This window comes from Carlito syrichta, unplaced genomic scaffold (assembly GCF_000164805.1).
Source record: "Carlito syrichta isolate Samal-C Ts95f unplaced genomic scaffold, Tarsius_syrichta-2.0.1 Scaffold304553, whole genome shotgun sequence".
NCBI lineage: Eukaryota > Metazoa > Chordata > Mammalia > Primates > Tarsiidae > Carlito > Carlito syrichta.
The window spans coordinates 172,297-196,019 of NW_007248649.1; the positions used below are offsets into that span (position 1 = coordinate 172,297).

At 40.8% G+C, this 23,723-nt stretch overlaps 1 protein-coding gene across 1 annotated transcript in view; it reads left to right on the forward strand.

Moving 5' to 3' along the window:
- The window catches only part of FAM160A1 (family with sequence similarity 160 member A1), a 104,364-nt gene that overhangs the window by 10,723 nt on the left and 69,918 nt on the right, over window positions 1-23,723 (forward strand). Inside the window, exons 2-4 of the mRNA XM_008060164.2 lie at window positions 1,673-2,299; window positions 12,955-13,113; window positions 14,973-15,059. Of these exons, the coding sequence (XP_008058355.1) occupies window positions 1,673-2,299; window positions 12,955-13,113; window positions 14,973-15,059 (873 nt within the window). The remainder of the gene's footprint in view (window positions 1-1,672; window positions 2,300-12,954; window positions 13,114-14,972; window positions 15,060-23,723) is intronic.

Genomic DNA, 23,723 nt, shown 5'->3' on the forward strand with positions numbered 1-23,723 from the left:
CTTCCTCAATGACTTGCAAAAATTCTATAACCTAAGTACTCATACAGAACTTGTGACAGCCTACCATAGAACAGGACCAGGAGGGTACTGCACAAGACAGACATAGTCCATGCAATTTGGAAAGGCAAAAAGGAACAAAGTCATTGATAAAGTGTCTGGTTGTTTAAAAATTGCCCTGTGTATTTATATTTTTAAGGGTCTTATTGTAGAGATTCCAAGTCATAAAATTAAGTGGAAGTTGAGATATAAAATTGTTTTAATTTTCAGATCCCAAAGTAGAAGTAAGTATTGATAGGCAGAGAGAGGAGGGATACATTAAAATGATTAAAATCGGAGAGAAACCGACTAGCACTATGACATGACCTATCTAGGGATTTATTTATTTTATATTGTTAATAGATTTTTTTGGTTGTAAAGTATATCTAACATGGTAGGCAATCTTAACCATTTTAAGTGTATAAAATTCAGTGGTGTTAACAACATTCACAATTATCACTATTACTTTTTTCTTTTGAGTTGGAGTCTCTGTCACCTAGACTGGAGTGCAGTGGCTGCTGCCGGCCACGGCAGCCTCGACCTGCTGGGCTCCTGCGATCCTTCCACCTCAGCCTTTCAAGTAGCTGGAACTACAGGCGCACACTACCACGCCTGGCTAATTTTTGATTTTATTGTAGAGATGAGGTTTCACCAAGTTGCCCAGGCGTGTCTCGAGCCCGCGGGCTCAGGCAATCCACTCACCTCAGCCTTCTAAAGTGCTGGGATTACAGGCTGAGCCACTGAGCCCAGCTATCACTATTACTTTTAAAACTTTTTCATCACTTCAAACATTAGGGATTTATTTTGTAATTGGTTATCTCAGAAATTTTCAGCTTAAAGAAATGCGGCATTCAAACCCCCTTTTTTTTTTTTTTTAAGTGTCAGTGTTTGCTATATGTTTGGGTTGATTCTGCTAGTCATACGTCCTTTGTTCATCAGTTTCCTTTTATCTTTTCTGTGGCTGTGTGCTTGGCTGAAGAGGTGCCCATTTGTGTAGGGGAAGGAGGGTTATTGTTGTGTCAAGAGCATATGAATAGCTATGTTCCTCTGCTGAAATCTCCAGAGTAACTCTGTTTGCAGGAGAATATGAGTTGTCGGGTTTCCTTTGGCTTATTTGGTGTATTTTAAAATTAAAAGGCAAATATAATATTATTGACAATTTAGAAAAAAAGGTAAGAACCTGTCATCGCTTTGAACACAAAAATGATTATTATTTTTTTCACATTTCATACCTATCTTTTTGCATATATATTTTTGACATAGTTGATCATTATGGATCTAACATACAAGTAGCTCATGTTTTTCATCTGACATATCACTTAAAGGTTTTCATGTTGCTCAATACTCTTCATAATAAATGATCCAAGGAATGCATGTAGCTTAATTTACATAATCATAGTATTTTCTTTGATATTTTGGTTGTCGAAATTTATAACTATTATAAGTAAGCATCTTCCTCAATCTTCTATAGTTTAATCCTTTTATTTTATTCTCATAAGGGAGAGACACACATGCAATACTAATATATATCTTGTGGGCAATGGCTTCTACATTTTTGGTGAAGATTTGGCAAAAATCATGGTGGTTGTAATTATGATGAAATCAGATGGATGATAAATGTTTTATTTGGTTACAGGTTGTGAAAATCTTAGAGAAGCATGACCCCTTGAAGAACACCCAGGCAAAATATGGGTCTATTCCTCCAGATGAGGCCAGTGCTGTGCAGAATTATGTAGAACACATGCTTTTCTTGCTGATTGAAGAGCAAGCCAAGGATGCTGCAATGGGGCCAATTCTGGAATTTGTGGTCTCCGAGAACATCATGGAGAAACTCTTCCTCTGGAGCTTGAGAAGGGAATTTACGGATGAGACGAAGATTGAACAACTGAGGATGTATGAGATGTTGGTCACCCAGTCGCACCAGCCTCTACTGCACCACAAGCCCATTCTGAAGCCTCTAATGATGTTGCTGAGCTCCTGTTCAGGAACAACCACTCCCTCTGTGGAGGGGAAACTGGTTGTCCTACTCAATCAGCTCTGCTCCATCCTTGCCAAAGATCCATCCATTCTGGAACTCTTCTTCCACACTAGTGAGGACCAAGGGGCTGCCAACTTCCTCATCTTCTCCCTTCTGATTCCCTTCATTCACCGCGAGGGGGCAGTAGGCCAACAAGCTCGGGATGCTCTGCTGTTCATCATGTCTCTCTCTGCTGAGAACAGCGTGGTGGCCCAACACATCGTGGAGAACACCTACTTTTGTCCTGTAAGTCCCTCTCCTTGGCCTATTTTTCTCCCTCTCTCCTTCTCCCTGCCTGTGCTAGTGGTGAATACTTATTTCTTTTTTTTTCAGCAGGTTTTACCTGGCACCCTCTATGGAAAGATGTTTAGAGAAAATCTTTTGCAGAAAGCAAATGAATCTAGTTGAGGCGCCGTTTGGCTGTGCAGTGTCAGCCTAGCATGAGCCAACAGAGGAGGCTAGATGTGTTCCTGTTTCTTGGTTCATTTTCATTGCATTAGGAGTGATTTTTTTTTTTTTTTTTTGAGTTGGAGTCTCACTCTGCTGCCCGGACTGGAGTGCAGTGGCCACTCCCGGCCACCGCAGCCTCGACCTGCTGGGCTCCTGCGATCCTTCTGCCTCAGCCTTCCAAGTAGCTGGAACAACAGGCGCGTGCTACCGCACCCGGCTCATTTTGATTTATTGTAGAGATGAAGTCTCGCCAAGTTGCCCACGTGGGTCTCGAACCCGTGGGCTCCAGCAATTCACTTACCTCAGCCTCCCAAGGCGCGGGATTACAGGCTGAGCCACTGAGCCCGGCGATTTTTTTTTTCTAAGAGCTTATCCTGATAAATGGTAAAACCTGTACTTTCTAATTCTTAAGCTTTTTTTTCAGGTTGAATCATAGCACGTGGTAAAACTCTTCACAGCTGGTTTCACAAATTATTTTGTTTCTCAGCAAGATTAATGGCCATTAGTTGTAGTGTGTTTGCTTGTCATGAGGACATGGGGTGGCAGGGAGGGGATTCTACAGGCATTTCGTGGGCCGCACTGACAACCCCAAGTGCTGACAAGGATATGGAGCAACAGGAACTCTCACTTGCTGCTGGTGGGAATGTGAAATGATACAGACACTTTGGAAGAAGGTCTGGCAGCTTCTTATAAAACTAAACATCCTCTTACCATATGGTCCAGCAATTACAGTCTTGGTATTTACCCAAAGGAGCTGAAAACTTATGTCCATGCAAAAACCTGCTCACGGATGTTTATAGCAGCTTTATTCATAATTGCTAAAACTTAAGATGTCCTTCAATAGGTGAATATATATATAATCCTTGGTACATCCAGATAATGGGGAGAAATGAGCTATCAAGCCATGAAAAGACACGGAAACCTTAAATGCATATTACTAAATGAAAGAATAGGCTACATACTAAGTGATTCCAACTATATGGCATTCTGGAAAAGGCAAAAACTATGGAGACAGTAACAAGATCAATGTTTTTCAAGGTTTGGAGCAGGGGGAGGGATGAGTAGGTAAAGCACAGTGGAGTTTTAGGGCAGTGAAACTGCTTTCTATTATGCCGTATGGTGGATACACGTCATTACACATTTGTCCAAACCCATAGAATATAAAACACCAAGAGTGAACCCTAATGGAAACCACAGATTTGGGATGACTGTACTATGTCACTGTAAGTTCATCAGTTGTAACCAATGTACCATTCTGGTGGGGGGGTTTGATAATGGGAGACTGTACACATGTGGGTGTGGGGGAATATGAGCTCTCTCTGTAACCGTCTGCTCGATTTTGTTAGGAGCCATAAGCTGCTCAAAAACAAACAAACAAACAAAACCTCCTTAAAAAGTCAGTTTTAAAACATGGAACTAATCCGATCTGTAAAAAACATAGGAAAAAGAAAAGTCAGTTTTGTGGCCAGGTGTAGTGATTCATTCCTGTAATCCCAGCATTTTGAGAGGCTGAGGTGAAAGGATTGCTTAAGCCCAGGAGTTTGAGACCAGCCTAGGCAACATAGGGAGCCCTTATCGCTAAAAAACTAAAGAAATAAAAACAGTTTTTAAAAAGTCAGCTTTGTGAGTGAGCTATATGAGGTTGGGTTTTAACTTATTTGATTGTTTTGAGTTGTTTTGCTATTAAAGGATAAAAGGTATTGTAATAAATCATCAAAATATTCAGGTGGGTCTCCTGACCAGTATGCAAAAGGCAAGGTGATACCATTTACGAAAGCACAATCATGAGGTATTTTGAAATAAATCTAACAAATATATGAAAGGGGAAAATTCTAAAATTTTATTGAAGGTTATAAAAGAAGGCCTAAATAAATAACTCTATAATTTGTCAATACCATATAGATGGGACATTCCTGCAAATCAGTCTATGAATTAATACAATTTATGTTTCACAACTTTTTATTATGAAAAAAAGTAGATTACAGAAAATTTAGAAGAATGCTTTAATGAACTCCAAATACACACCACCTAGATTCAGAATTGTTAATATTTTGCCATTCTTTGGTATATTTATCATGTGTTCTTTTAATTTATTTTCACTGTACATTTGAAGTTAAGTTGCAGACATTGGTTCCTTTAGTATGTATCTCCTCTGAATAGGGACATTTTCCTACATAACCATAATACCAGTGTTATACCTAAGAAAATTGTACAATGATTCCTTAATATGATCGACTCTCCAGTTCTCCCATTATGCCTCAAGTTACATTCATAGTTTTCTTTCTCCTGAATGTGTCCAATAAAAGGTTTACATCTGGCTATCATGTCTCTTGAGCCTGTTAGTATATAGCAACTGGCTACTTCTCCATGACATTGGCTTTTGAAGAGAGCAGACCATTCTCTTGTAGAACACCCCACATTCTAGGTTTGTTTGATTGTTTCTTGTGTAGTTGTCCCTATCCTCATGTCTCCTGCAAATTGGAGTTAGGTCTTATATGCCTAATTAAATATAGGTTACACATTTTTGGCAAGAATACTTTACAGGTGTTGCATTTCAAGAGGTGTGTGTTAGGTTGTCTCACAGTTGGGGTTCAGTAAGACATCAGTTAATACTTATCAGAGTGGCTAACCATTAGACATCTGATAACATCAAATGTTGTCAAGGATAAAAACAAAAACTTTGGACAACATAAATTGGTATAATAACTCAAGAAAGCAATATGGCAATATTTAGTAAAATGGAATATTTGCATACCACATGATTTTACAATTTCACTTCTAGATATTTGCCTAGAAATCTAGCACATGTTTATAAGGATACATATTTTAAAATGTTCAGTAGAACAGTGATTTGAAGAGAAAAATATGAAGTTAAAGATAAATAAACTAATTTATTCATACATCAATGGGATATTAGTCAGTATTCCAAGTGAATGAATCACTTGTATTATATAACTACATATATGAGCAGTGATCAATTGAAAAACATGTTGAGTAAGTAAAAAAATAAGTAGCAAAAGGCTACATATATAGTATGTTAGTGTTTCCATAAAATTTACACAAAGTTTAAAACACAGAATCTTAGTATATACTGTTTTTTGGATACATATATATCAGCAAAAGTAAAAAAAAAAATAAGCACAGAATACTATGGTTTCTTTTGGGGGTGAAGGAAGGAGAAAGGATAGTGATAGGATTGGAGTAGGGTTTCATTTTACTTGTAATATTTTATTTTTCGAAAAAATAAAGGTTACTCTGAAGAAGTTTTGGCAAAATGTTAAAAGCTGGGAAGTCTCAGTGATGAGTTTCTATCCTGTTTTGTATTTTTTTAATATTTCATAATTTAAAAATTTAAAGATATCCTGACAAGATGGAGCATGTTTTATTGCTTAGATTTCCATAAGCAGATCTGTGCCATAAGCAGATTTTACCGAGTAACTGTTGCTTTTATAAAAACATATTTTAAAACACTGTACAGTTCATTAAAATTGGAGGGAAAACAACGTATCCAGCTGACCTTGTTTGCTAGAATGGAACACGAGCTCCATTGTGTTAAGTTGCCCCTCAGGATAGAGCCCATAATCTCATTTGTTCCCAGTTTTCCATAATTACATCTGACAACATAATTAAAAAAAAAAGGTCTCTTTATGTTGAAGATAAAAGCATACTCTATTAACCATCCGGCTAAGGACCACAATTGACAAAAAGCTTTCTCTAATTAGTATGATTGTCAAAGTGTGTTAGCGTCAGGCTGTTGGGAGAGTAATGACTCTTTCAGGAAACTGGACCACTTTTGGAAACCGTCATTGCTGTAGTTGACAAGAAGAGCTTGCTCTTATCTCACGATGCGACTCCCCAAGAAAATGAGGAGGATGAGGATACTCTGGGGAACAGTTTGGTGCCAACAGATGGTTGAGGACTGAATGACCCTATCACTTCGATTTTTTTAAGCCAAATATTGATTGTTAAACCCGTGCCATTTGTCACATATTGGCAAACAGAAAACAGCATACATAAATCAAGAAATGCAAATTAAAACCAGCCACCTTTTGGAACACAGCCGCAGGTAGAACATTCTTCATCCCATATCCAAAATTTATGAGGCTTTTTATTTTGGCAAGTTGTATCAAATAGTCCCCACCAGGTGTTTTGCTGTGAGCTTCAGACTGAAGCCATCTGCTAAAAATCTTTGTGTTTGCTAAAATTAACTGGGTATCATTAGATGTTTAAAGTTAAACATTGCTTGGCTTGTTCAGTGCTGTGTGCTTGTCATCTTTCTTAACTCTATTGGAGACATGGCTGTGTGTAAAACATTATGCTAATCTTGTAACATGCATTCTTTTCTTTAATCCTTGCAACAACTCTGAAATTTAGAGAACTTTAATAACTGCCTGTCAGTGGCAGAGCCTGGTTCAAAACCATGTGACTCAGATACTAAAATCCTTGATCTTAGCAACTACCATGCTGTACTGCTGTCCGGAAAGTTGTTGGCTTTTTGTCTCTTGTTATCCATATGATTTTATATAGTGATTTGGTTTATTGTGAGGAGACGCTTGGGAGAAGATAAATGAAAAATATTGGGTTAATATTTAATGTGCTGGGAATAAATGTTTTGCAATGAACTTTTTTGTAGTCAGGATCAATAAAAGTCTAAAATAGTGGATAGGCATCTTATTTTTAATAAACTTATTATTAATAAACTTATTTTTAATAAACTGTTGAATACATATGTATTTAAAAAAAATTTTTTTTAAGTGAGAAGGCAGGATTTATTGAGAGAACAGAAAAACTCCCAAACCAGGAGAGGACCTGAATGGGTTGTCCTATATTTAAGTTTTTTATAATTTTTTCCCCCTTGAGATAGGGTCTGTGTTGCCCAGGCTGGAGTACAGTAGCACGATCCCGTCTCACTGCAGCCTCAACCTCTTGGGCTCAGGCGATCCTTCTGCCTCAGCCTCCCAAGTAGCTGGAACTACAGACATGTGCCACACCATGCCCAGCTAATTTTTTTGTAGAGCCAAGGTTTTGCTATGTTGCCCAGGCTGGTCTTGCACTCATGGGTTCAAGTGCTCCTCCCGCCTCAGCCTCCCAAATTGCTGGGATTACAGGTGAGAGCCACTGCACCTGGCCTTATCATTTAACTTTTAAGTTAAAAAAATGAAATTTAAACACAAATAGAAGGTGCTGTTAAGCTCTTGAACCTGGAAAAATTGCCTCCAGACATATCGTGGTTCTCCTTTTCCCTTTCCTCCTCCCCCCACACTCTCTGTGTTCCTTTGGGGAGCAGTCACTTGCTTGTATTTATTGGCTTGTCAGCTGTCTTCTCCATCTCTCCTGTTCTGACTTGTTCACTGCTCTTTTTTCTTTGGGACCAACTGTGCATATGTTTGGCCTGCAGTCTGTGTTCTAGAAATATGTGCAGTATAGGTGAATGAGTCTGTACTCAGAGCAAAGTCTCGGAAGGGAGACTATAAATAGTAAAGATTTGGAATCCTTTTCCAAGACATATGATACACTTTATTGTGCAGAGCATTTTCTCCTCTGTTTCTTTACCATTCTGAAGAAGATAACAGAGATGCTTTGTAGTGGCAGAAACATGGTAGGACTTCCCATTCAGCTGTTACTTCAGTATGGGCAGTGTCTTTCGGTACAGAGATTATCTTTCTGTACAGAGTATCCTTCTGCACAGGAAGTATCTTTCTGCATAGAGAGTGTCCTGCACAGGGAGTATTCTTCTGTATAGGGAGAATCTTGTATACAAGAGTATCTTTCTGCACAAGGAGTATCCCTCTGCACAAGGAATATTCTTGTGTACATGAAGTGTCCTTCTGTACAGGTATATCCTTCTGTACATGGAGTATCCTTTTGTACATGTGTGTCCTTCTGTTTATGACATGTCCTTCTGTACAGGGAATATCCTTTTGTACACAAAGTATCCTTCTATATAGGGAATATCCTCCTGTACAGGGAGTGTCCTTCTATACATGGAGTATCCTTATGTTCAGGGAGTGTCCTCCTGTATAGGGAATATCCTTCTGTACACAGAGTGCCCTTCTGCACAGGGAGTATTCTTTTTTTTTTTTTTTTTTGAGTTGGAGTCTCACTCTGTCGCCCAGATTGGAGTGCAGTGGCTGCTCCCGGCCACCGCAGCCTCAACCTGCTGGGTTCCGGCGATCCTTCCACCTCAGCCTTCCGAGTAGCGGAATTACAGGCACGCACTACCATGCATGGCTGATTTTTTGATTTATTGTAGAGATGAGGTCTCGCCAAGTTGCCCAGGTGGGTCGTGAACCCGCAGGTTCCGGCAGTCCACTCACCTCAGCCTCCCAATGCGTGGGATTACAGGCTGAGCGACCGAGCCCAGCTGGGAGTATTCTTCTGTATAGTGAATATCTTCTGTACAGAGAGTATCTTTCTGTATAGGGAGTATCCTTCTGTTCAAGGAGTGTCTTTCTGTACACAGAGTATCCTTCTGTACAGGGACTGTCCTTCTGTACACAGAGCATTCTTCTCTACATGGGATATCCTTCTGGACATGGAGCATCCTTCTATACGGGAATATCTTCTGTACGGGGGGTATCCTTCTGTATAGGGAACATCTTTCTGTACAAGGAGTGTCCTTCTGTATGCAGAGTATTCTTCTGTACATGGAGTATCTTTTTGTACAGGGAATATCTGTCTGCACAGGGAGTATGCTTCTGTAGAGAGAGTATCCTTTTGTACATGGAGTGTCCTGTACAGGGAATATTCTTCTGTACAAGGAGTGCCCTTCTGTACAGGGAGTGTTCTTCTATATAGGGAATATCCTTCTATACATGGAGTATCTTTCTATACAAGGAGTCTCCTTCTATACAAGGAGTATCCTTCTGTACACGGAGTGTCCTATACGGGGAGTATCCTTCCGTACAGGGAGCATCCTTCTGTACTTGGAGTATCCTTCTACTTGTTCAGGTTTCTGTTCACATCTCAGCCATGCCCTCCCCAAAATACTCTTTTAAAAACGTGAATATTAGGTATGTGTTATTTTTAATTACTGTCACTGATGTATGTAATTTGAAAATTAATGTTGCTGTAATTATATTGATATACTGAATAGTTATTCCCAGCTTTTTAGTTAGACAAATTAAGCCTGTCTTTATGAATTCATCTTCAAAGGCTCAAAGTGGTTAAGAAATCAGGAGTAGGCAGAATTAAAGCCTTTGTTCTGTGGGTAATTTAGCATGAGTTAGCAAATGTAATTGATTTTTAAAATGTGGCATCAAGATTAGATTTCTCTTCCAGGAGAACTTTTGGTCTCTGTTCTCTTTTGCCAGAGGTTTCTAATTTATAACAAGCAACTCATTTGGGTCACATTCAAAACTGGAATTAAAGTCATTTGTTTGGGTATGTTCACCTTAAATAGGGGACAATCTTCTTTGGGACCACAGATGCCCTGATTTTGAAAAAGAGATAAATGTGCTATCTTGTTTACTATCGTGTTTTCTGTACTTAAAATAGTACCTGACCTGAAGTAAGTATTTAGTTTTTGTTTTTTTTTTTTAGTGAGTGAATGAATGAGTAAGGGTTACCAGAGATATGTCTAATCTTTTGATTTCTCTAGTGCTGAAATGGTTCATCTATTTGTCTCCCTGCCCTCTGTCCTCCCCCGTGGGCTCTGTACCATCTCCTCCATCCTGCTCCGCCCCTCTGTGGCTTCATCGCTTCATCTGTTTTCCCTGTGCTAAAACCTCCCTGGCTTGTACCCTGTTGTTGGTGTTGGGTATGTTCTTCATAGGAAGCACTGCTAGGATCTGAAATTCAACATACCTGACTGGGCCGATCACCCACATCTCCAGTGTGTACCGGAGTGAACAAATCTGACCAGGAGAGATGGGGATACTAGGCAATAGCTCATAAATGCAGGAAGGAGGATTGCTGCACACGGATGCGGAGTGCTGGGGGAACAGGACAGGGCAAAAGAGCCAACAGGAGATTTGTAGGTAATTTTTTTCCCTGAGTTTAACGTATCTGGACGCTCACCTCCTTCCGACATTCTGTTTCTGACACCAGGCCCTGTGGATTATTTTGTCATATCTGTCTGCTAAACCTCTTTCCTTCTTCTCGCTCTGGTCTATGTGGCTGGAGGTGCCATCTACACACTGGTGGCTCCAGATCTTGCCCGGAGCTCTCACCTGAGCCTCAGACCCACATCAGCTGTTTGCTGGACTCTCCATTTGGACGCCCCACAAACTCTTTGTCCTGACCTATGAGGGGGACCCCAAAAAACCCCAGAATTGATTCATAAAAAATTGTGTGTTTATTCCTACATGTTTAAAACTTCAGTCACCTTCAGAGTACTCCCGGTTTGATGTAATACTCCTATTGAGACATGTTTTCCACTACACAAAACAGTTTTTGAACTCATCAGTTTTGATGCCTTTTAGTGCTTCTGCTGTTTTTTGTTTCTTTTCTTCCACATAAACAAGATGTTTTCCTTTGAGGACTTTTTTCATCCAGGGAAACAAACAAACAAACAAAATGGTGCTTGGGGAGAGATCTAATAAATATGGGGGATAGGGCACAGAAGTCATGCTGTTTTTGGTTAAAAAAAACCCCCCAAAACAACAAAAACAAAAAACTGCTGAACACTCATTGTGGTGTGGGCAGATGCACTCATGAATCACCCATCATGAAATGGGCAAATGCATTGAAAGAATCTCCAAAAAAAAAAAAAGTTTCACTGAAACTGAATACAGCCTCTCACAACAATGCTAGCTGGTGCACTGATGCTGATGGGTCTTAGAACACTTACTTAGTGGGGGATGTCTATAGTACAGGGGGCCCGCCTGCCTAAAAGTAATTCTGGGTTTTTGGAGGGTCTCCCCTCATATAAAACCCTGCAGGATCTGGTTCCCACTTGCCTTGACAGCCTCTTTCGGCCTACGATTCTGCACTCTGATGATACTTCTGGCAGTTCCTGGAGAACATGGCCATGCTGTGTGCTCTGCCTAGAATATTTGTCCTTGCACCACTCCTTTTCGGGCTGATTTCTACTTATTCTTCAGCAGCTTTGACATCACTTCTTGTAAGAACATTTCCTTCTACCAACCCCTTGAGTCTGGTCTAAGAGCCTTCTATACACCCACAACACCATACATTTCCTATGATGTGTTCTGAGCATTTCTAACACTATTATTATTGCCTGTTCATTTCTCATTATACTGTGGGCCTACCTCATATTTTCTCGAATGTTTCCATCCTGTCTGAGGCCATCATCACCTTAGGGCTTGCGCCTGAGCAGAGCCTTTTATAGCTGACTTCCTTGTGTCCAGTCACAGCCCTCTTTCTCCATCCTGTGCACATCTGCCAAGCCAGGATCTCCAAGGGACTGCTTAGCTGTCATTACTTCCCAGTCAGGAGGCCTCCCATACTCCGAGAGTCATTGTTTTCCTGGTTTTATACTCCACAAGGTAACATCAACAAGCACTCAGCATTGAGTGTGTTCCTTTCCTACATTTCTGTCTCTATGAAGGGCACTGCCATTTTCTTAATGACCCAAGTTGGATAACTTGACAGTTTTGAATTCTCATGCAACCCCCTTACCAAGGCCAAATACTGTCAGCTTCATTTTAGGAATGTGGCTCCCAGGAAGGAAGGACATAAACCCTATGAGCTTTGAGTTAATGTTGGATCGATAGATGTCATGGGTAGATCACCCTTACATCCACCTTACACTTGATGCTTACAGTTTATTTTCTTCTCTTTTCCTAGTGCTTATGCCTCAGCGTGGACCCACCTTAGCTCTTTTTGAACTCTTGTCATCACAGCTAACTGCCCTGTGGTCCCCCCTCCTGTTCTTTCTCCTTGCTATTGTTGGTGAAGGTCTGATAAGATAATATACATGAATGTGCTTTCTAAACTGTGAACTTGCAGTTGTCAGACCTCAAACATGGAAGGAATTGCAAGGAATCTTTCTCAGAAAGCTACTCATGGTTCCCACCTTTGTGGCTTTCTGTTCTGAACCACTTTCACCTGGGGCTTCCTGTAGTCTGGGGCATGTGTTTTCCCAGTATTTGCACTCAACATAGTGTCCTATAACAAATTGCTTATTTTGTTCCTCTCCTGAACTTCCTGGGGCTGGAGTCATGTTTTGGGCATTTTTGTGTGTACCCCTTTCACTCCTCACCCCCAGCCAGCACGGGGCCTGGCATATAACCAATGAGAAACCCATGTTGACAATGTGCATATTAGCCAGGTAGCTCAGACTGCTGTTCCCTGTGTTGGAGTTGTTCCTCTCTGCTGCCTCCACCTGTTGAATCCTTTCTAGTTAACTTATATCCTCTAAGACCTTTAATACTTTGCTACTTAAAGTTCAGCCTTGGGACCAGCCGTATTGGCATCACCTGTGAGCTGTTAGTTGCAGGTTGAGAACTTTGGAAAAGAGCTTATTACGTTTTTCTTTCTGAACACAGGTACTTGCAACTGGGCTCAGTGGTCTCTACTCTTCCCTGCCGACAAAGTTAGAGGAGAAGGGCGAGGAGTGGCATTGCCTTCTGAAGGATGACTGGCTTCTCCTTCCTTCCCTCGTCCAGTTCATGAACTCTCTGGAGTTCTGCAATGCAGTCATACAGGTACTGGAGCATGCTAAAGGGTCCCTTTGCTGTGGCTTCATTCAGAGCGTGAGCATTGCAAAGGACTCATTTATAAACATTCACTTTTTAAAATTTCAATAAGTGTTTATAGAATACTGGTGCTTTTCTTTAAGCCTTCTGAACGTCCTTGAATGAATGAGTGAGAATGTTAGTTTGTAGGTTTCTGGGAAGTTTTAATTGAAAAAAAAAAATGAATAGATTGTCTTTATCTTCTTTATGAAAGGTGTTAATTCTGTTTTGATTATCCACTTATCAAAAATAAGTTCAATGCCTTACTCATTAAAGAGATATTTTTAGGTTTCTAAGTACTTCAATTTATACCACTTTTACTTCAAGGTCTTCTTGGGAGTCTACAAAAGAAAACACTTTATTTTGCTTAATGGTGCATACTACATAAAGAATATTGTTATTCCAATTGAATTTAGAAGAAATTAAGCATTTTCTTAGCAACACAAATTAAATTTGCTTTGAAATTGGCCCGCTTAGGGGGAAAGAAAGCCAACTGCTGAACTCTTATGTATTTGGCTTCTTGATTAGATTTTTACTGTGAGATTTCTTGTTACCATTTTCAATAAAAATCAGATTTTATATATATTTAAGGATGTGGCAGGTTTTCATAAAAAAATGTTTTGCTTCTATACAGCATAAATATTACCTTAATATTGGATTTATTAAGAAATCAAGTTTTCTTTATGGTAAATGTAAGATAAAAAATGTTAGTTATAATCTGTTTATCTACCATATAAAGAAATAGCTTCTGGAAGAAAATACAAGTAAATTACTTTAGTTCCCATCTCATTTTTATTGCTAAGTCAAGGGAAGTTTTATTTATGTATAAGATAAATAGATTACATTTTAAGTTATTTTTTTCTTTAATCTTGCAGTCTATCAACATTTTCTTGCAAATAGTGTGGAAATAAAAAAGATGGAACTACTATTAGTTCCTTCCCAAGTGTACACACACAGCGAGAGATTATCAGTAATTTAAAGATCTAGCCTCACTTCCCTAGAAATTGCTTTTTATTTTATTGTTTGACTTTCTTCTTCTTCATCTTCTTTTCGTCTTTTCTTATTTTATTTTTTTAGAAAGAGAAGTTCAGCTAACAGGCATGGTTAAAAACACGGAAATTACATATTTTATAATATATTTTGAAATTGAAACCATATACTTTTAAGATTTTTTTTGTTTGGGAAGGACTCCTACAAAGGTTATTTACACAGATACTAGTGAAAGGCTATCCAAGCTAAATAGTTTTTGGAAATCAAATGAAAGAAGTGTCCTGTCTCTGATAATGTTTTCTGCTTTTGAATATTAACTATTTTTATGAAGAAAAGTTCTAAATGCCTTCCTCTTCAGTATACATGACTATCAGAAAATGCATCTTCAGAATGTGATGATTCTGCTAGCAAAATAAGTGTATTTAATGATCTATTTTGACCGTTATATTAATACTTTAGAAAAGTTAGTCACAAGATGAGATGTGACCTAGAAGAAGGTAGGGGGCAAGAATGATACTTTCCAATTTATTAATTTTAATTTATGAATCCTGATGCATACTCAGTCTATTGTCTTTTTTTCAAACAGATACTTTAAAATTACCATTTTAAAAAAAATTGGAAGTTTAGCTTCTGCTAATTGTAGCCAAACTCTTTATATTGGAAAAAGCCACTTGAAAAAATGACATGACAATCTGAGGTCTGATTTATTCATCCATCAATGGAATCAGTGGCCAAAATTTGTATTTCCTTTTTGAATTCAGGATTCAAAATGTCTGAGTTTAAGAAGACCTAAAGTTTGTACTCTTTACCTCTTCCATTACTACCTGTTTCTCTCTCAGGTGGCTCACCCTCTAATTCGAAATCAGCTTGTCAACTACATTTATAATGGATTCTTGGTACCAGTTTTGGCTCCTGCTCTCCACAAGGTCAGTGATTGGCTAGTGCAACCTTCTGTCTCTTTGTAGTACAACTGATGGACCCTGGAGGGAAACATGGTGTAATTGATTTGATGGTGCTTTTTTTCTCACTCCATGTGTGTTGCTTAGCAATGTCAGAGGTAGGTCTTAAAATACCCAGGGCTTAAGTCCGGTGGGTTCCATTTGGTGTCATGGAATACAGTATTGTGAGTGTCAAGTAGGATAGTCAATCTCAGGGAGTATTAACAGATAGACTTGACACTTGTGACGGCTTCGGTTCATGGGTAGTGGCTACTTGGAACTTGCTGTCAAGATGTCCTCCAAGGCTGAGTCTGTCATAAAGAATGCTTTGCCTTGGGCACACAGAGGGGCAGTAGTGGCACCAATGCCATGAATTTGCCATCTTCTTAATAGAACATAATTTTTTATTATAACAATTTTGTGACAGCAGAAATTAAAGTGAAGCCAAGTTAAGGTCCCATCAAAGGTTGGCTGTCTCATTAGCGCCACTCTGAATTCCTTATGACTCTCTCATTTTGTATAATAAATCAACTGTTATCTTTTCCATTGTGAGCTGTCAGGAGACACCCATGGACCTAGAATTCTAATTTTCTGGGATTTTTTTCTTCATTAAGCAAAGAAACTTGTGCAGTGTTTAGTTCAGAGGATCTTTGTCAAGTTTTGGAACCATACTTCTGGTATGGGGAGAAGCAAGAGCAACTTGTCATATATATATATATATATAAAAATTTTTTCTGAGTTGACGTCTCCCGTCGTCACCCAGGCTGGAGTGTAGTGGTATGCTCGTGGCTACTGCAGCCTTCACTTGCTGGGCTCAGGTGATCTTTCTACCTCAGCCTCCAGAGTAACTGCAACTAGTGTACTACCATGGCTACTAATTTTTTGATTTATTGTAGAGATAAGGTCTTGCCAAATTGCCCAGGCTGGTCTTAACTCCCTGGGCTCCTCTTGCTTTGGCCTACCAAAGTGATGGGATTACAGGTGTGAGCCACCGTGCCTGGCTCATATGTTGTTTTGATGGAATACCCACCTTTCTGCATCCTGGAATTCCATCTCTCTGGACTCTTATCTTACAGAATCCAAGAATACCTGATTATGGCCACTTCAACACCTTACCATCCATGCTGAGGGCGTTTCTGGTTTAAAGTAGCAGGTCTTGACGAAAGATGTTCCTCTTTTACCTTTTAGTGCCTTTTGAGCGCAGTGGCCATATGTTCCAAAACAAACAGGGAATCTGGTCTGACTCAGATTTTTGTGTTTTTTCTAGGTTCATTCAAGAGGCTATCTTTGATGTGGTTCAAACATCAAAATACTAAGATTTCCAGGTTATTTTAGTCGTTTATTGGCACAAAGGGACCAAATCTGTGAAATGAGATCTGCCTTAGAAAATATGAGTAGCTTTGGAAAATAGAAACCTTGTATTTGTTTCCAGGTTGTCCTTCTGTTTTTCACTGCTTTTCTGTTTCAGTGATGGGCTGGGTATCTTTCATTGCAGGCCTTTAAGTCCCTGCATGGAGGAATTGTCCTCATTGGAGGAATACAACAGTGCTGTAGAAACTCTTTGGCAGTAATTATCCATGTCCTCTCTCATGCACTTAGACTTTCTTCTTCATTTAATTCCTTCCTTTTCCTCATTGACCTATTGACATGAAATAATTTCTTGCCATTATGAGAGTAGTGATAATTATTATAATTACTATTTGTTCAGGAAATTTTATGTTATTATAATTAGCATATGTTAATGCTGCAGACATTACTGATGACTCTATCTGTAATTGAGGATGAGAGTCACCTTCAGAGAGCTGTTCTAGAGATCTTACTGGTCACTCCCACAAGTGGAATTAAATCATTAAATGTCGATTGGTTGTTTAATGTCTGTCTCTACAGTGGTACGTATATTTTCTGGTTTGGGTTACTTTCACATGTTCACTGGGGTGTCTCCAATGCTGAGCACAGTACCTTAGACTTAGGAAGATGAATAGACAGCACACAAATGGAATGTTTGTAAAGTACCAACAGAGTGCTGGCACTGAGTACTTTCCCAGACAGTGGTTTGTAAGAGAATAATAGCTAACATTTGATAGAACACTTTATATATACTCCCTAATATTATTCTCAATGATGCCCATTGTTAAAATATGAGATTTTTAAAATGGTGAAGCTAATACATTGCTTATTGTTTTAAAAAAAAAGAGAGAGACAGTGCTGGTATATAAAATAAAGAGTGAACGTTACCATATTAGACTGGAATTTTGAATCCCTAATTAGGATCCCTTACCTTTGAGCCCTTGCAGACAGTTTCTCTCAGGGCTAGACAGCAACTAGGGAGAACAAAGAGGGATATTTTTTCCTCCATAATTAATTTTTCTTTCTGCTCTTGGTCTTTTTGCTTGTTTGTGTTTTTATCATTTAGAATTAACAGGTTAGGGAGGGAACAGGCATGGGGGAAAGCGAACAGCCTCACTTATGGCTCTGGGCTCCCTTTGTGGTGGGCGAAGAACAGAGCACTTTCATGAGGAGAAGGACCAGGACTCAGAGGCATGTGAGCAGAGTCCAGAGTTTGGGTGTTTCTCGAGGAGTGGGAGTTGTCATCTCCTACTTCCTCTGTTTCTCCTTTGATGTGGGAAGGGGTACCTAGAAGTCTGGGCTCAGGTTACCTGGAAGAATGCCTGACCATATTTTTCATATTGTGTCCACTACTTTGACAGATGAACCTTCTTGAGTATCCTTAATACCCTTCATTGTGCACTAGCTCAGTGAATTGTGCATACCATCTTAATTACCTGCCAGCAGTGTGGGCAGTTTACAGAGGCGAACCTATTCTCTCTGCCTCATAAATAAAATAAATCAAGTCATACTTAGAAATTTCCCCTCATCACAATCAGGACTCATAAACATTTCCACAGCACCTCTGATCCTAAGATGAAGTCATTGCGAAGGGTGGTGGGTAATAAAAGGTGGGGAGTGAGAGATTGTCTCCACTTCTCTCCCCACCCTGCGTGTGCGTAATAACAGTGCTGCCTCTGCAAGTCGTTCTTGCAAGTTCTTATATCGCGTACTTTCTTCATCCAACACCACAGGGTGGCCATCATTCTTCTGTGTTAATCTGAAGATGTTTTTAATTTTTTTTCCAAAGGACTGCGTAGTTTTCTGTAGTATGAACATACATGTCCACAATCCTTATCCACAGGTTGAACTTCAAAAAGCTCTAGATGTAGAATGTTTTCTTATAATTTGGTGTGTAACCTACCTTTTGCTGAACTAATTTGGTATTAAAGCCTACCTGAGCCCTCTCAAGGCTATTTACTTTTGACACTTTTGTGTTAATGTTTATATGTTTTGTGGAAGGAATATTAAAATATTTGATTATAGGGTGCTGACCCAGCTCCACTGGGGATGTTATATCAAATATGACAGGTGTACCTGTTACTTTTCTTAAAGTGTTTTGTGTGTATATGTGTGTGTGTGTTTGTTTTTTAGATAGGGTCTTGCTCTGTTGCCCAGGCACAGTCACAGCTCACTGCAGTCTCAACTTCCTGGGCTCAGGCGATCCTCCTGCTTGATGCTTCTGAGTAGCTGAGAACTACAAGCACACATCACCAGGCCTGACTAATTTTTTTATTTTTGTGAGGTGGTTTCTTTTTTCTTTTTTTTTTTTGAGTTGGAGTCTCACTCTTTCACCCAGACTAGAGATAAGCCTCGACCTGCTGGGTTCGGCGATCCTTCTGCCTCAGCCTCCAAGCAGCTGGAACTACAGGCGCATGCTACCACGCCTGGCTAATTATTGATTTATTGTAGAGATGAGGTCTCGCCAAGTTGCCCAGGTGGGTCTCGAACCCGCGGGCTCAGGCAATCCACTCACCTCAGCCTCCCAAAGCGTGAACCCGGTGAGGTGGTGTCTTTCTATGTTGCTTAGGCTAGTCTCCAGCTCCTGGGCTCAAATAATGCCCCTACCTTGGCCTCCCGAAGTTCTGGGATTCTAGGCGTGAGCCACCATGCCTGACCATAAAGTTTTGAATTCCAAAATACACATGGTCTCCAGGGTTATGAATAAAGGATTGAAAGCCTATTTTAGACATTTGGGAAAGGATAACTTTTTAGATATCGGTTTAAATAATACTTTTTAAAAGTCATATGAAAGAAAATGATACCATATTAATATAAACAATGTGAATATTAAATACAGCTGTAGATATGGATGTCACTTGTACGAAACTGGTTACTTTTGACTTCAGATTAATGAATTCAATAAGATTAGCTCTTATTCAGTAAGAACTAGTTCTGTTTTCTCTGTATATTTAATTTGTCAAAGATAAGTTTTTGTTTTTTTAAAAATTTTAGATTCAAGGGGTATACTTGCAGGTTTGTTGCATAGGTGTATTGTGTGATGGTGAAGTTTGGGCTTCTGATGCCTCCCAGTGGTGGGCGTGGTACCCAATGGGAGGGCTTTACAGCCCTTGCCTTCTTCTCTCCCATCTCCTCTTTAGGAGTGCCCAGTGTCTGTTGTTTCCATCCTTATGCCCATGTGTATTTAGCATTTAGCTCCTACTTATAAGTGAGAAAATGTGGTATTCAGTTTTCTGTTTCTGTGATAATTTGCTTAGAATGATCATCTCCAGCTACATCTATCCACGTTGCTGCAAAGAACATGATGTTCTTTTTTTATGGCTGCGTAGTATTCCATGGTGTCTGTCCTTTATCCAGTTCACAATATCCACATATTATTTATCCAGTCCACCATTGATGGGCACCTGGCTTGGTACTATGTTTTTGCTATTGTGAATAGTGCGGCAATACACGAGTGTGGGTGTCTTTTGGGTGGAGCAATGTATGTTTGCATATATACCCAGTAGTGGGATTGCTGGAATTTATTTTTAGTTCTTTGAGAAATCTTCAAATTGTCAAAGCGAAATTTTCAAGATTGGATATTGATCAGTATAGTTTTGTTAGTCTGGGTTCTCAGAGAAGTAGATGCCAAGATGGAGCTTAATGTGCAAGGTTTAATTCAGGTAAATGCTTGCGTGAGAGAAAACAGGGAGCAAGCAGGGGAGGGCTGGGAGAGTTATCAGACAGCAATGCCAGTCAGACCCCAAGTGAAGGAGAGCGGAGAAGGTTGACTGAAAGTATCATCAACTGCTGTGCAGGCTCAGAAGGGCCGTCAGAGGCTGCATCTCCCAGGACCCGGTCTGCCTTGGTATCCCTGCTATACTCAGTCACTGTTGGGCACACCCCGCCAGAAGTGACCTTTGAGCAGACATGGAGAGTGTTCAGAGGTTAGTAGCTGGGCTCTTGGTCAGTAACATACCCTATAGTTGGAAGTCTACAAGGTCTATTTTCATGGCCACCACAGTGCTCGACTGATTTCCATGGTTTTCCTGATTGTTGATGTGAAAAAGATGGCCATAGATATTTGAGTAATTTAGAGGCTTCTTTCCTGGTGTGCAGAATGTTCAGGCATTCAAATGGACCCCTAGTCATGGGGGCATTTTGGTCAGGGTTAGCTTGACAGAGGGGTTTACTGTATCAGTTACAATAATTATGTCGCAAACACGGACATCTCAGAGACTGAAATCACCAATGTTCATGACTTTTCACACTGCAAGTGCATCCTGGATGTGGAATGAGCAGTGTGTAGGTAGCTTTTCTCCATGTCATCCTCACACAGGGATCCGATTGATATAACCTTCCCATTCTGGAAGGGATATCGCTGGTGAGGTCAGAGGGAAGAGGGATGACCCACTGGCTCCTGAAGCTTTTGTTTGGAAGTAACACGTGTCTGGAAGTGACACATGTCTGGAAGTGACACATGTCTGGAAATGGACAAGATGGAGAGGGTCTAGGGGACACGAGGAAACTGTCAGCACACTGGTTTATTAGTACCGGCATCTTAGAGCATTAATTAGGTGGTACAAATAGCACTGTAGAATGTGTTTGGGTTTAGTGCTTAAATAAACTGCAGCTTTAAATGTGAAATTCCATTCACATTTCATTATCTAAAGCAAAACAAGTCACCAAACCACATCTGACCTCAGGGGGAAAGGCAGTCTATTGTTTTCTCAGAAGAGATGTCTAGAATTTGATTATTAGCCCTAATGACTGTCATACATGTTTTGTCAGTCAGGGCCCCAGAAGGAACAGATGACACTCAAACTGGGTAGGGAGTGGAGCTTAATAAGTGGACTAGTTAAAAGAATGTGGTATTTCAGTGATCCAGTGCTGTGCAATAAACTATCCCCATACTTAGTGACTTAAGACAACCATTGATTATTAGTATAAGTCACAACTGTCTGGTTCAGGAATGCAGATAGGGCATGGCGGGGACATCTCATCTCTGCTCTGTGTCATCTGGGGCCCCAGCTGGGATGGCCATGATGGCTAGAGCCTGAGCAGCTTGGGGCAGACTGGCACATGCTCTCTCTCGCTCTGGCGTGCTCTCTCTCTCTTTGCACACAGCCTCTCCACAGAGCTGGCCTGGACTTGCCATGGCACAGCAGCCTCAGGTAGTTGAACTTCCTGTGCTGGTTGAGCTCCAAGGGCTCTAAGAGTTCCGGGAAGCAGGAAGTAGAAGCTGTCAGTCTCCTAGGGGTGGGGTCTGGAACTGCGTCACTTCTGCCACTGTTCATAGTAGCACAGGGACCACCCGCTTTCAAGGGGAGGCGACACAGACCACACTTCTCGATGAATGATAAATCATCTGTGGACATGTTCTGGGCAGGTTTGCCAGGGTTACCAGCCCTGGGTCTGGATGTATATACAAAGGATCCGAGAAAGCTGTGTGGAGAGGGCCACCAGGTAGAAGCCAGGAGCTTGTGTTGTGGGTCACAGCCTACCCGAGGCAGCCCTTCAGAGCTGGTGGGGGAATAGCCAGGTTTCCTTCTCCTCACTCCTCCCAGTCTCCTCCTAGAATCCCAGCGGGGGAACTCATGCTCACCACACGGCAAGAGACCTGTCAGCAAGGTCTACACAGGTCAACTGGGACTTAGAGCAGGGCAGACAAGGTGGAGAGTGTATCTAGGTGGTGTACAGAAACCATCAGCGTACTCGTTTATGAAGGGGGACCCAAAAAGCCGGAACTTACTTATTTTAAAAGTGCATTTACTCTTACATGTTTAAAAGTCAGTCACCTTCAAAGTACTCTTGTTTGATGCAATGCACCTATAGAGATGCCTTTTCCACTGCTCAAAACACTTTTTTTTTGAGTTGGAGTCTCACTCTGTCGCCCAGACTGGAATGCCGTGGCCGCTCCTGGCCACCGCAGCCTCGACTTGCTGGGCTCTGGCGATCCTTCCACCTCAGCCTTCCGAGTAGCCGGAATTACAGGCGTGCACTGCCATGCCCGGGTAATTTTTTGATTTTATTGTAGAGATGAGGTCTCGCCTGCCCGGCGGGTCTCGAACCTCCGGGCTCAGGCAGTCCACTCACCTCAGCCTCTCAAAGGCGCAGGATTACAGGCTAAGCCACCGAGCCCGGCTGCTCAAAACACTTTTGGAAGTCATCAATTTTGAACCTTTTAATGCTTCTGCTGTTTTTTATTTCATCTCTTCCATATCAGCAAAACATTTCCCTTTGAGGACTTTTTTCATCTGGGGAAACAAAAAAACAGTTACTTGGGTTGAGATCAGGTAAATAGGGAAGGTGGGGCATGGGGTCATGCTGTTTTTGGTCAAAAACTGCTGGACACTCGTTGCGGTATGGGCAGGTATGCTCGTAAACCCCCTCCATCATGAATTGACAAATGTATTGAAAGATTCTCCCAAAACAAATTCTCTGAAGCCAAGCGTAGCCTCTCACAACAACACTAGCTGGTACACTGATGCCAATGTGTTCCTAGAACACTTACCTAGTGGGGGAAGCCTGTACTATAAGGGGCCTGCCCTCCAAAAGATAATTCCAGGGTTTTTGGGGGTCCTGCCTTGATTTAGTATCAGCATCTTAGAGTATTAATTAGCAGGTACAAATGGCGCCCATAGCGAGTGTGTGTTTGGGTTTAGCGCTTAAATACATTGCAGCTTAAAAATGTCTAGAAACACATTAGAGAATTCACTTTTTATGGTTCATAGTTACTGCTTAAATCTGTATTGATCCTTGCTCTCTGGAACCTAAAATCAGAGTTAGACTTTTATGTGACAGGTGGAAATGCTAACAACATAGAAGGAAAGGGGGAGGGGAAGGGGATGGAGAACATACGGACACAAGGGATGAAAGATTCAGAAGAGAAGGTGTTGGCCTGCTCCTCAGCCCTCAAGCCCTTTCAAATGTCTTGGAACAGTGACTGCTTCTCCCTCACAAAGGATACCCAGCTTCTTCCTTAACCAGATCAGAAAATACATCCAATGTCTGCTTTAAAATATTGGGATTTTAGAGAGTCATGCTATTAACAAATCCCTGAGGCTCTGATGCCCTGGACCTGAGTTGCCTCTCTTTCCCTTTGGCCCTACACCCTAACCTTTCTCAGTATTCCCTCAGGGCCTGTCCGCTCCGGTGGGTGAACATTGTCCTTTCCTGCCCTAAATGCAGACATACCCTACAGATGAGTCCTCTGCTGTCAAGCCCCATGATCAACTATTGGCTCTACACACATGGCCTAAACATCTGCTGGGCCTGAGTGTTCAACCACCAGTTGAACCTCTTTGCCCAAATGACCTGTTGTTC